This window comes from Vanacampus margaritifer, chromosome 15, assembly GCF_051991255.1.
Source record: "Vanacampus margaritifer isolate UIUO_Vmar chromosome 15, RoL_Vmar_1.0, whole genome shotgun sequence".
In the NCBI taxonomy this organism is placed as follows: Eukaryota; Metazoa; Chordata; class Actinopteri; order Syngnathiformes; family Syngnathidae; genus Vanacampus; species Vanacampus margaritifer.
The window spans coordinates 19,807,852-19,819,269 of NC_135446.1; the positions used below are offsets into that span (position 1 = coordinate 19,807,852).

Genomic DNA, 11,418 nt, shown 5'->3' on the forward strand with positions numbered 1-11,418 from the left:
CAGGCGGCCGGTGTTCTGTGTGTTACATACAGCGGTCCGTCTCCTCAGCACGAGTAGGTTCTCACCGTGGAGCTGTCCATGCGCTGAACGGCCAAGGGTCCCGCTGTGGGAAGGGACAACAGGGGGGCGACAGAGAGACGGGGTCAGCGTCCAGCCCACAGTCAAAGACAACACTTGAGGGCAGGGTGGGCAAATGGATGGTCCACGGGCCACATGTGGCTCTTTTTTTTCTCTCCCTTAGTCTGGGCTAACAACTAGCACTTCACTTTTAGAGATTTTACAATTTTGAAAGGAAAAAGTTGTCTTTTTTCCTGATGAGTTTAAACAAAACAATGCCACAACGTTACCGTGTTAATTGTACGGCAAACTATGTTGAACTATTCTCATTTTCCACCATACCCGAGGACTCATCAGTAAGCTGCAGTTCTGTTAGTCGTTCTTCACAGAGGATAAAGAATATATGTCTTACGAGTATTGTTAACTTTTTGCATGTATTAATTCATATCCAGGATTATAACACTAAGTCTCCAAAAAATGTTTGAAAGACTGCTCACATCTAAAAAATAAAATTAAAAAATAAATAAATAATTGATGTCGGGTCACTCGTATCTCGAGGCACCACTGTATTCATCAGTCTGCAGTACAAGAAATAACGCGGCAACTTCAAATTCGTGGCATCTTTTAAACTGCCCGTCATCAAAGACAAAACCATCCGAAAGTAAAAGGCTGTGTGTTCCATTGAGGTGATCGGGGGGGGTAAAGGGGACAGCGACCACGACACTCACGGCCCACTGTGACCAGGGGGGCGGGACACATGGGGGAAGGGGGGCGTGGCTGACCTTAAAACCAATCCAAATACACGTCGTCTGCACTGTCGTCCAGCGCTTCGTAAAGGACTGCCGAGCGTCCGGAGGAGAACAGGAAAGACATGTTTGGCTGGATGTGAGACAAAATGGTGGGCGGGAACGCCGGCTTACCGTCAGGCGGGAGCCTCCGCGAGTGGCCCGACGTGGTGGTGAGACGGAAGCCGGCTGGCAGAGTCTCGGCTGAGCCGGGCATCATGCTGATGCCGTGCACGTCCCGCGGCGGGAACTGCCGCCTCCACGACGGGCCTCGGAAGTCTTTGTCGTCACACTGCCCACAAATGTGCAAGGACGAGGTGAACATGTCAGATATCGGCATTTATTACAGAACGGGAAATTTGGCAATTTTACACTCAAAAAACTGTTTGAGTCAAAAATAACCCAAACTGGGTCGAGAATGGATCAACACAAGTTTTTGAGTTATTTAATCGACTAAAATGAAATGAATAACCCACAAAGCAACCCAATTTTTGGGATTGTTTTATGGGTTATTAATTTTGCCCAATGTTTTGGGTTAATTGAATAACCCAATTGTATCGGGTCAAAAATTTAAATAATTCAATTAACCCAAAAAGTTTGGTTAAATTAACACCCCACAAAACTGCAAAAATTGGGTTGCTTTGTCGGTTATCAATTTTATCTGACCCAAACCTTTTGAGTTATTTAACCCAAAAAGTTGGGTCAAAGTAAATTAATAACCCACAAAGCAACCCAATTTTTGAGGTTGTTTTGTGGGTTATTAATTTAACCCAATTTTATGGGTTAGTTGAATAACCCTACTGAATTGGGTCGAAAACGGACTGATCCAACTTTAAGATTTTTAACCCAAAAAGTTGGGTCAAATTAAATTAATAACCCACGAAGCAACCCAATTCTTTGAGTTGTTTTATGGGTTTTTAATTTGACCCAATGTTTGGGGTTAATTAAGTAACCCAATTGAATTAAGTCAAAGATTAACGGCCAATTGTTTTTTTTTAAGTTATTTAACCCAAAAAGTTGGGTCAGATGAAATAGATAATCCACAAAGCATCCCAATTTTTAGGGTTGTTTTGTGGGTTAATTGAATTACCCAAAAAGTTGGGTCGGTCCCATTTTTTTTACCCAATTTGGGTTCTTCTGGATCCCACACTTTTTAGATTGTAGAAGCATGAAAAATAAATGTCCTGGATGAGCTGAACAGTTCGAAGTTGGAATGGTTTGAATCGAACATATGATGTTGCGCAATGAGAGTGGACTGGGCCGGCGTCTGCTCTCACCTCGTCCAGCCGCCGATCGGTGCCCAGCGCCAGCAGATTATTGTACTCGCGCTCCAAAATCTGACGGGCCTGATGACGGACGGAAACATGACATCACAATCTGAAGGGGTTATTTTTAGCAGGCGCGCGCGGTGACGCTTGATATGGATGAGCAAGAGGCCACAGTGACAGTTGGCAAATGTGAAGCCTTCAAATTTGGATTCAAGCATCTTCACCACACGTCACTTTCTATTCATGGAAAACACATCTCAACATTATTGATGAGCGACAGTCCATTAAGCCTTTCGCTGTTTTTTACAGATTGCATTGGTTTTATAAAAAGAAATCGAGAAAAAGACGACTACAGACAAAGAGGGATAAGAAGATAAACAAATGTCTGTGTCTTTTGATCTACAGGGATTTAAAATTTAGCTATGCCACAACCTGCCACTAGGAGGTGCTGAGGAACACCAGATGCTTCGGCCCACTAACTTATTAAAGCTTTTTTGCAGTTTCCACTGGTGGTTTTTCAAAAAGCTAAACATGAGTCCAAATATAATCTGAACAAAACGTTTGTGTCATTCGGCTCACTATAAGATTTATTTTATTTAGACCATAAATAGCTCCAAGGAGGCACTAGGAAGCATCCAATGATTCTTCTGTGTGGAGTATTCAGTATGCCATTGACCGTTTACACTTATTTTATTCCCAAAATGTAAAAATGACTTCAAATATTGAAAAAGGAATCGAATGTAAACAAACATCTGTGCCACTCTGTTCTGAGATTTATCGTTGACCCGCCACCAGGTGGCGCTCAGACACATCTCTACCAAAGTCATCCTAAGATGCATCTTCTGTGTACAGACGGACTTTTTCCTCATTTTTGCAGTTTGCACTGGTTTTATCCCCAAAAACTAAACTAATCAAAATATAGGAGAAGCAAGTGAACCCAAACAAATACGTGCGACATTCAGCCAACGACGATCTTCACTTCTCGACCGCAATCTGCAACTCGGAAGCACCGAGCAGCCTCAAGCACCTTTTCTATTTTAACTGTCATGTTTTCCCAACAAGTGAATCCTATAAAGTGCTTTTAGGGGAGGATAAAAGGTTCACGCGAGAAACTAAATATGAACCCGCCTGTTGTTATTTGTTCCCATTCATAATTGATCAACTTTTTTTGGGGGGTCCGAAATGCTTTGTGCGTGCGCGTGGACCTGAGTGTTTTGGTTGGGGATCTGCAGGAGCAGTGCCAGGCTGCTGTAGTCAAAGTTGTCGTCCAGGGAGACCAGCGCTCCGTGCACGCCGCTCTCGTGCAGGATGCCGGCGTAGTCCCGCAGGCCGATACTCTGCACCCAGCGCACCACCCGCTCGTTGCTCCAAACCAGCACGTCTGAAGGACAAAATGCAGCATTTGTAAAAAAAAAAAAAAGAAATTGGGTTTTCTTTAGCCGCGCGTTTCCGTCACCTCTCATTTCGTGCTGGCTCGTCTCCCGCCGCCGTTCCAGCTCCTTCCTGTCGTAGTTGAGCTTCTTCAGACACATGATGCCGTATTGTAAACTTGTTCTGCAGTTACACAAATGAGCAAAACATAACTAATAAAAAAAGATGCATGTTGTGGATCAAAGTCTGCAATTCTTTTAAGTGTGCATCCTTTGTATAAAGTATACATTGTTCCCGCGTGCCATCGTGGATTTTTAAGGATTGTTTTTAAGATGGTTGTTCTGAGAAATGCTTTGCTGTTTTTTTTTTTTAGCTCAGGCCACAGCCATGTCTAATATAAAAGAAGTGCTTTGGCACCATAACAAATTAAAATGTCAATTTTTTGTAGGACTGGGTTGAAAAAAAATCAAATAATCAATATTGAATTGATTTTTCTTTTCAAGCCCGATATTGTTCATAAGACCATGAATTTATTATTTTATATCTCTTTTTCCCATAAATTCGTAAGAAAATAGAATTTTCAAGGACAATATTTTTTTTGTATCTTACTGTTTTCTTGAAATTTACTGGTCACATGAATTTAAAAGTATTTTCTTACATTTATGAATGACCTGACTTATATTGCACTTTAAGACAATTTAGAATCTTTTTCGTTTGTATTTACAATTATTGAATTATATTATGAAATTTTTCATCTCAACCTTTCTGATGTCAATGTTTGTTTAACAGTGATTATAAAATGTATTACTTTCATTAATAAACTGAATTATTTGACCAGTTACTGCTTCTAAAATTTACTTTGAAATGTAATATTTGTGGAGTTTTTAATCATGTCCTTGACATTTAAGAATTAATATGCCATAATTAAACTATATCGGCTTGAATTGAAATGTATCAAATTGGAATAAATCAAATTAAACTGAACTCTTGTGAATCAAAATCGAATCGATGGAGGAAATAAGAATCGATACCCAGCCCCAATTTTTTTTTTTGATCAATACATTAATAATGTGTTTTTAAAAAAGTGTGTGTGTGTGTGTATATTCTCATTGTCTTTGTTGGGTTACCTGTGGAAGCTGTCCACCATTTTGAGATGCACCCTCAGGTCCTTCTTTGTGAGGTGGTCCAGCATGCGCGCGTCCACCAGGCACTCCATGAAGTAGCTGCGGTACTGAGGTAGTCCAAGACTGGGCAGCCACTCGTTGCCGATCCACTCGTGGTTCATGTCGCCGTAAGCAAGTGTCTGGATGACAGATATAGTATGAATTTAAAAAAAAAAATTAAAAAGGGGAGAGGTTGTTGGTGAGAAAAAGTATCCCAGCTGAGGCCTTCTCAGGTGGGCAACAATCCAAGCAGGCCTGAGAACTGGAGCAAAGGGAAATCTTCTGTTGTTTATAAGGGCGCTTGCATGATCAAAATAAACGAATGATAACATTTCTTTTCCCTTACCTGTGCCCAACTGCCCTCATCAGACTGGGATTTCTGAGTAAAACACATGGAAAAGGCATCACTCATTAGAACGGCTGGCGACAACCCAAAAGTCCACACGCAAGGGTACACATGGCTCAAGGAAAAAGGCTGGTGGCGTTAAAGCGTCGAAAGAGGGGGGGGGACTGACCGTTTTGGAAGGGGCCGCCATGGTCTCCATCTCCTCGTGGGTCACCCAAACATTGCCTGACGGCTACAAGGGCGGCGCCGCGGAGACGGAGCGGCAGTGGCGGGGTGCGGTGGTAGTAGATGTCCAGCAGGAGGCGCAAGCAGTGTTAAAGAAGAAGAGCAGCACCACTGTAAGCCAACAGTGTTAAAGCATCACAGTCAAGACCACCAACAGGCCCCGCGTCATGGGAAGGAGGGGGAGGGGCGGGGCACAGGACAAAACACAGCACACACGCGTTAGCATGCACGCTAAAGCTAATAACAGCGAGCCCCCGTTTATCGCAAGGGAAAGGTGGGGAGCCACCTAGCTGAACGCTAACACATAAAGGGAAACAGCATAGACGGGCGAGTGAAATTAGCATTGTTGTCAATCTAAACCTTTAAACATGCTAACATGAGCCGCGATTTAGCGGGGGGACACTGTAGTGACAACACAGATCACAAGATGGGGGGGAAAAAAAACGACCCGGCTCCTTATTTTGCAGACTCACGGTTCTGGAGGTAGGGGGCGCCGACGGGCTGGTGAGCGAGACCATCTCCTGGATGGCCAGCCGCAGTTTGAGTCTGTGCAGGGGGTTGCTGATGCCGATCTCACGCTGGATCTCCGTGTCGGACAGCGCCGACATGATGGCGCCGCTCTTCACGTTGGCGCGACACGCCGCTACGTACCAGGCCGGCATTCCCAGCCACAGCTGGAATCACCACCGCTCACAGTTGACTTGTTGACGGGGCGATAAAAGTGTCACGTTTGCGCTCACCTCCAGCCAAGCGACCACGGTGGGTCCGTCCCACTGCGCGAAAGGCAAACCCTTCCTCCGGGCTTCTTCCAGCAGCTCGTGTCTACGTGAGCAGAGGAGACACGTGAACGTATCATTCGCACGTAGCATATTTTCTCCCCCCCCCCATGACTCTTAATATCCTCCCCCCAGCCTCCTGCGGCGACGGTTTTATTTCCCGAAGCAGCAGCAAAGGGCAAGTGTTTATCATCCGTGTCCGCCCACGTGGCTTCTTATTACCCGGGCGACATTTCTCTCCAGCCTACTGGAGCCGAGTGGACTTTGCATGCGTAAGCACAATTCCTCCCCGAGTTAACTTCTTGTTTTTTGATTTTAATAATGCATCAACTCGTCGTCAAGATGCTCCACTTTGCCCGGCGCAGTCTTTTTTTTTCCTCTCCTCCTACACTTAAGTGCGAGAGTGCCAAGCGGTGACTCCCACGCTCTTGAATAAGAAAACAGCTCTCACCAAGAATATATGAACATCATCGCAAAATGGTTCAACTCTCACTTCCTGTTGGGGTAGCGGCCGCATTGCAATTTTTTTTGGATTATGAAGTGTGTCTTGAGTATCTTTTAGCTGGCCGCTTTGTACCAACATGTTTGATTTGTATTTTTGTGGGTCTACTCAAGCTAGACTTTTAAATGTTGTTGCCAACTGAAACTGGCTTTTGGGGCTGAATTTTCAAAATTACACAGATGGTAATGATTGTTGGAAATCGGACAGAAAATGGACATTTCAAACCAAAATGGCTGACTTCCTGTGTCTTTTCGGGCATGGCTGCTTGAGATTTTTTTGTGGGTCTACTCATGATACACCCGCCTACCAAATTTCATATTGCTAAGTGAAATTGGCTTTCAGGACTCAATTTTCAACATAATACAAGTGGCAAGGATCCTTGGAAATGAGCCAGAAAATGGACATTTCAAACCAAAATGGCTGACTTCCTGTGTTTTTTCGGGCATGGCTACTTGAGACTTTTTTCTTGGTCTACTCAAGATATTTTCAGCTCATATTTTCAAGACTGAATTTTCAAAATGACACAGATGGCAATGATTGTTGGAAATCGGCCAGAAAATGGACATTTCAAACCAAAATGCCTGACTTCCTGTGTCTTTTCGTGCATGGCTGCTTGAGAGTTTTTTTGTGGGTCTACTCATGATACACCCGCCTACCAAATTTCATATTGCTAAGTGAAATTGGCTTTCAGGACTCAATTTTCAACATAATACAAGTGGCAGGGATCCTTGGAAATGAGCCAGAAAATGGACAATTCAAACCAAAATGGCTGACTTCCTGTGTTTTTTCGGGCATGGCTACTTGAGACTTTTTCTGTGTCTACTCAAGATAAACATACCTACCAAATTTCACATTGTTTGGTGAAACTAGATCAGGGGCAGAATTAAAAAAAATAACTAAATCTTTGATTTTGTACAATTGAGTCTTTGCCAACGTAGTCAGACCACATGCAAAGACAAAATCTGAAATAAAATGTAAAAAAAAAAAAATCGCAGCATATTGCTCAGTGAAACCATCCCTGGTAAGGAAGGTCGTAACAAAAACATATCAAATGGACACAGCACAGCATGAAAATCTGTTTCCAAACGCAAGCGATTTTGGGTCTTCTTCCGTCCAGCACATGAGGCCAGCTCATGTTTGCATGTTCAGCTCGGGTCTAATAATGCATGACGACTGAACATAGCTGGGGAAAGGGAAGTAAGGAAACAGTTATGAAAAAAATCATATCGGAAATAATAAATCAAATCATCCACACACAAATAAAGACACAAAAATCGAAGAGGACGGCATTCCAGGAGTGAAAACCAGATCCAGCTGTTAATCGACTGTAAGAAGGAAGAAGGGGCGGGGAAAGAAAGAAATGGCGTTCTCGGAAGGGGGGGGGGGGAAGAGAGAGAAGACAGGACAGGATGTGTGATGGTGGAGGTCAGCGACGCGTCCTGGCCACTTACCCGCTTTGTTAGAGGCGAAAGGAGAAGAGAGAAAAAAGTACACACCAGTTAGTTGACATGTCGAGTGTCTTGCAAAAAAAAAAAATCTGATTTACGTCTCGTGCGGTTAAACACCGTTGCTGCATTTCTCCAAAAAGACCCAACAACAACATGGAAAGCCATTTGAGCATTTATTGCACATCCTTCATATCCAGCTTAAGGTCCACGTGCAATCGTTTCTACTAGTGCGCTCGACTGTCTTACTAGTGAGGACAAAGAGCGAACTAGTACACAGACGGACCTTCAGCTCGATATGGCGGACGTCGAATCAACGCTCAAACAGCTTCCCATACGACAACAACAACTACGAGAGCACAGAGATGGGCCAAGATGCTGAAACGGGTTGTAGAGCGGCAGGCAGCTGGCTTGGCATGCATTGTGCGGGGGGGAGATGCAAAAAGGTGATCATGGGTCAGGCGCGCTCGGTCCCGGGCGCCGCCAAGAGGAAGTCCGTGCGGTGAAAACGGTAGAAGAAGAGCAAAAAAGAGGGAGCGGGACGACTACACGGGAGGCAAACGGCATTCGTCGTTAGGCGTGACAAACACATAGAAACACATTGGAACATTCACTGCACACGGTACACTTGCTGCGTCTAATGAAGCCCAAAACAAGAGCTGCAAAATGGACCATTACGGTCCTTAAAGGCATCATTTGTCTCGTATTGGCTCTCATTACATTGTGTGGCTCGACCTAACGATGTGCAACCCTTAGTTTGTGAAACCGGTTTGAACCAAAATGGCTCATTTCCTGTGCCTCGTCTGGCGTGGCTTCTTGAGACTTTTTTGTGGGTCTACTCATAATATAGATGCATACCAGATTTCATGTTGCTAAGAGAAACTGGCATCTGGGGCTGAATTTTCCAAAAACAATACCAGGGGCAAGTATTACTGGAAATGACCCCTGAACGTGGCAGTTTCAAACCAAAATGGCAGACTTCCTGTGCCTTTCCGGGCGTGGCTTCTAGAGACTTTTTTGTGGGTCTACTCATGCTAGACAAGCATACCAAATGTCATGTTGCTAACAGTAACTGGCTTCTTAGGCTACATTTTCAAAAACAATGCTAGGGGCAACAATCACTAGAAATGACCCCTGAACATGGCAGTTTCAAACCAAAATGGCAGACTTCCTGTGCCTTTCCGGGCATGGCTTCTTGAGACTTTTTTGTGGGTCTACTTATAATATAGATGCATACCAAATTTCATGTTGCTAAGAGAAACTGGCTTCTGGGGCTGAATTTTCAAAAACAGTATTAGGGGCAACAATCACTGTAAATGACCCTTAACGTGGCAGTTTCAAACCAAAATGGCAGACTTCCTGTGTCTTTCCGGGCATGACTTCTAGAGACTTTTTTGTGGGTCTACTCATGCTAGACAAGCATACCAAATGTCATGTTGCTAACAGTAACTGGCTTCTTAGGCTACATTTTCAAAAACAATGCTAGGGGCAACAATCACTAGAAATTACCCCTGAACATGGCAGTTTCAAACCAAAATGGCAGACTTCCTGTGCCTTTCCGGGCATGGCTTCTTGAGACTTTTTTGTGGGTCTACTCATGCTAGACAAGCATACCGAATTTCATGTTGCTAAGAGAAACTGGCTTCTGGGGCTGAATTTTCAAAAACAGTATTAGGGGCAACAATCACTGTAAAAGACCCTTAACGTGGCAGTTTCAAACCAAAATGGCAGACTTCCTGTGTCTTTCCGGGCATGACTTCTAGAGACTTTTTTGTGGGTCTACTCATGCTAGACAAGCATACCAAATGTCATGTTGCTAACAGTAACTGGCTTCTTGGGCTACATTTTCAAAAACAATGCTAGGGGCAACAATCACTAGAACTGACCCCTGAACATGGCAGTTTCAAACCAGAATAGCAGACTTCCTGTGCCTTTCCGGGCATGGCCTCTTGAGACTTTTTTGTGGGTCTACTCATGCTAGACAAGCATACCAAATTTCATGTTGCTAAGAGTTGGCTTCTGGGGCTGAATTTTCAAAAACAGTACTAGGGGCAACAATCACTGTAAAATGACCCTTAACATGGCAGTTTCAAACCAAAATGGCAGACTTCCTGTGTCTTTCTGGGCGTGGCTTCTTGAGACTTTTTGGTGGGAGTACTCATAATAGACAAGCATACCAAATTTCACTTTGCTAGGTGAAACTTGCTAAGGGTTCTGAATTTTCAAAACAGTACTAGGGGCAAGGATCCCTGTAAATCCCTCCGAAGCCAAGTGTCTGGCTTCCTGATTCTTTTCAGGTACGGCTTCTTGCGATTATTTTTTGGGGGGTCTATAGAGATAGACATGCCTAACTAACCTCACAAAACTGGCTATGGGGGCTGAAATTTCAATATAATACTGGGGGGGGGCAAGGATCAATGGAAATAACCTCTCAAATGGCTGCCAAACTGCCCTTAGCACGGCCACTTCAAACCAAAATGGCTGACTTCCTGTGTCGTTTCAGACATGGCTTCTTGAGACTTTTATGTGGGCCTACTCAAGATGGTCATGCCCACCAAATTTCATGTCACTGAGTGAAAGGGGATTTGGGGGCAGAATTTCCCAAGTCAAGGCTTACTTCTTTCTCAAGCGACGGTCCTTCTCGGCCTGCGTGCCCAGCTTGCTCAGCCCCGCGTCCTGGCCCGACATGTCCGGGTCCATCATGGTGGCTACGCACAGAAACGCCGGTTAACGGGTGACTCTTATTTGATATGGATTGGCGTGCTGGATGGCCGACCTTGCGGATCCACCATGACGTGTCTGTGCGCCAGGTGCGCCAGGCGACCTTTCTCCTTCTTGCCGAAGAGGCGGCCGATGGACGACTTGATGCCTTTCTTCTTGGGCTGCTTGTGCAGCGAGTCTTGGCTGCTGGCCACGCTGCTCAAGGTGCCTTCTGCGTCCAGGGAGGCGGCCATGCTGGAACAGTTTTCAGGTGAGCATTCATGAGTCTTGATTGATGTGAGATTTTGGGGTCTTTTTTTTCCATGTTTATTGCATGCTTTGAGCCTGTTAAGTGTACATTTGTAAACAATAAATTTGATTCCGATTGAATAAAAGGAGAGCAGCGACATGGAGGAACGCGGACTATGACGCAACAATCGGAGAAGCAAGAATCGAGTCAGTACCCTCGGGCGTCATTGTGCGAGGATGCCGGGAGGGTGTGCGTCATCCGGACGGTGCGTGGCGTGGCGGGTGGCGATGTCTCGCATTTGATGGTGGCTTTGTCCTCGCGCCCGTCCTCTTCCACCGCCGCTATCTGATGGACAGATCGTCAATCCCTCGAACCCACAATGTCAATCCAAACCAAACCTGATCGTATCTATTCTGCATACCTTTCTCCGGTGTTTCCGTAAATCGCTGGGCTGTCGGGAGACAAAAAAAATCCATGAGGCGAGGCACGTACAGAAACATTTTATCACGAGGCGGCGTCCGACTGACGCG

The 11,418-nt window shown here is 44.8% G+C and overlaps 1 protein-coding gene across 15 annotated transcripts in view; it reads right to left on the reverse strand.

Annotated features, from left to right (window-relative positions):
* ppfia2 (PTPRF interacting protein alpha 2) overlaps positions 1-11,418 on the reverse strand; it is a 40,532-nt gene that overhangs the window by 1,592 nt on the left and 27,522 nt on the right. For 2 of the 15 annotated variants that reach the window (XM_077544646.1, XM_077544653.1), the window contains 14 exons: positions 11,310-11,339; positions 11,103-11,233; positions 10,715-10,893; positions 10,556-10,646; positions 5,956-6,037; positions 5,689-5,889; positions 5,160-5,222; positions 4,991-5,023; positions 4,609-4,784; positions 3,567-3,664; positions 3,316-3,491; positions 2,120-2,188; positions 978-1,134; positions 31-103 (listed from right to left, as the gene is read on the reverse strand). In XM_077544646.1, the coding sequence (XP_077400772.1) occupies positions 45-103; positions 978-1,134; positions 2,120-2,188; positions 3,316-3,491; positions 3,567-3,664; positions 4,609-4,784; positions 4,991-5,023; positions 5,160-5,222; positions 5,689-5,889; positions 5,956-6,037; positions 10,556-10,646; positions 10,715-10,893; positions 11,103-11,233; positions 11,310-11,339 (1,545 nt within the window). In that variant the 3' untranslated portion in view covers positions 31-44. Of the gene's footprint in view, positions 1-30; positions 104-839; positions 897-977; positions 1,135-2,119; positions 2,189-3,315; positions 3,665-4,608; positions 4,907-4,990; positions 5,024-5,159; positions 5,327-5,688; positions 5,890-5,955; positions 6,038-10,555; positions 10,647-10,714; positions 10,894-11,102; positions 11,234-11,309; positions 11,340-11,418 lie in introns of those variants that run through there. The other 13 variants (XM_077544648.1, XM_077544652.1, XM_077544641.1 and 10 more) reach the window with 11 other exon arrangements.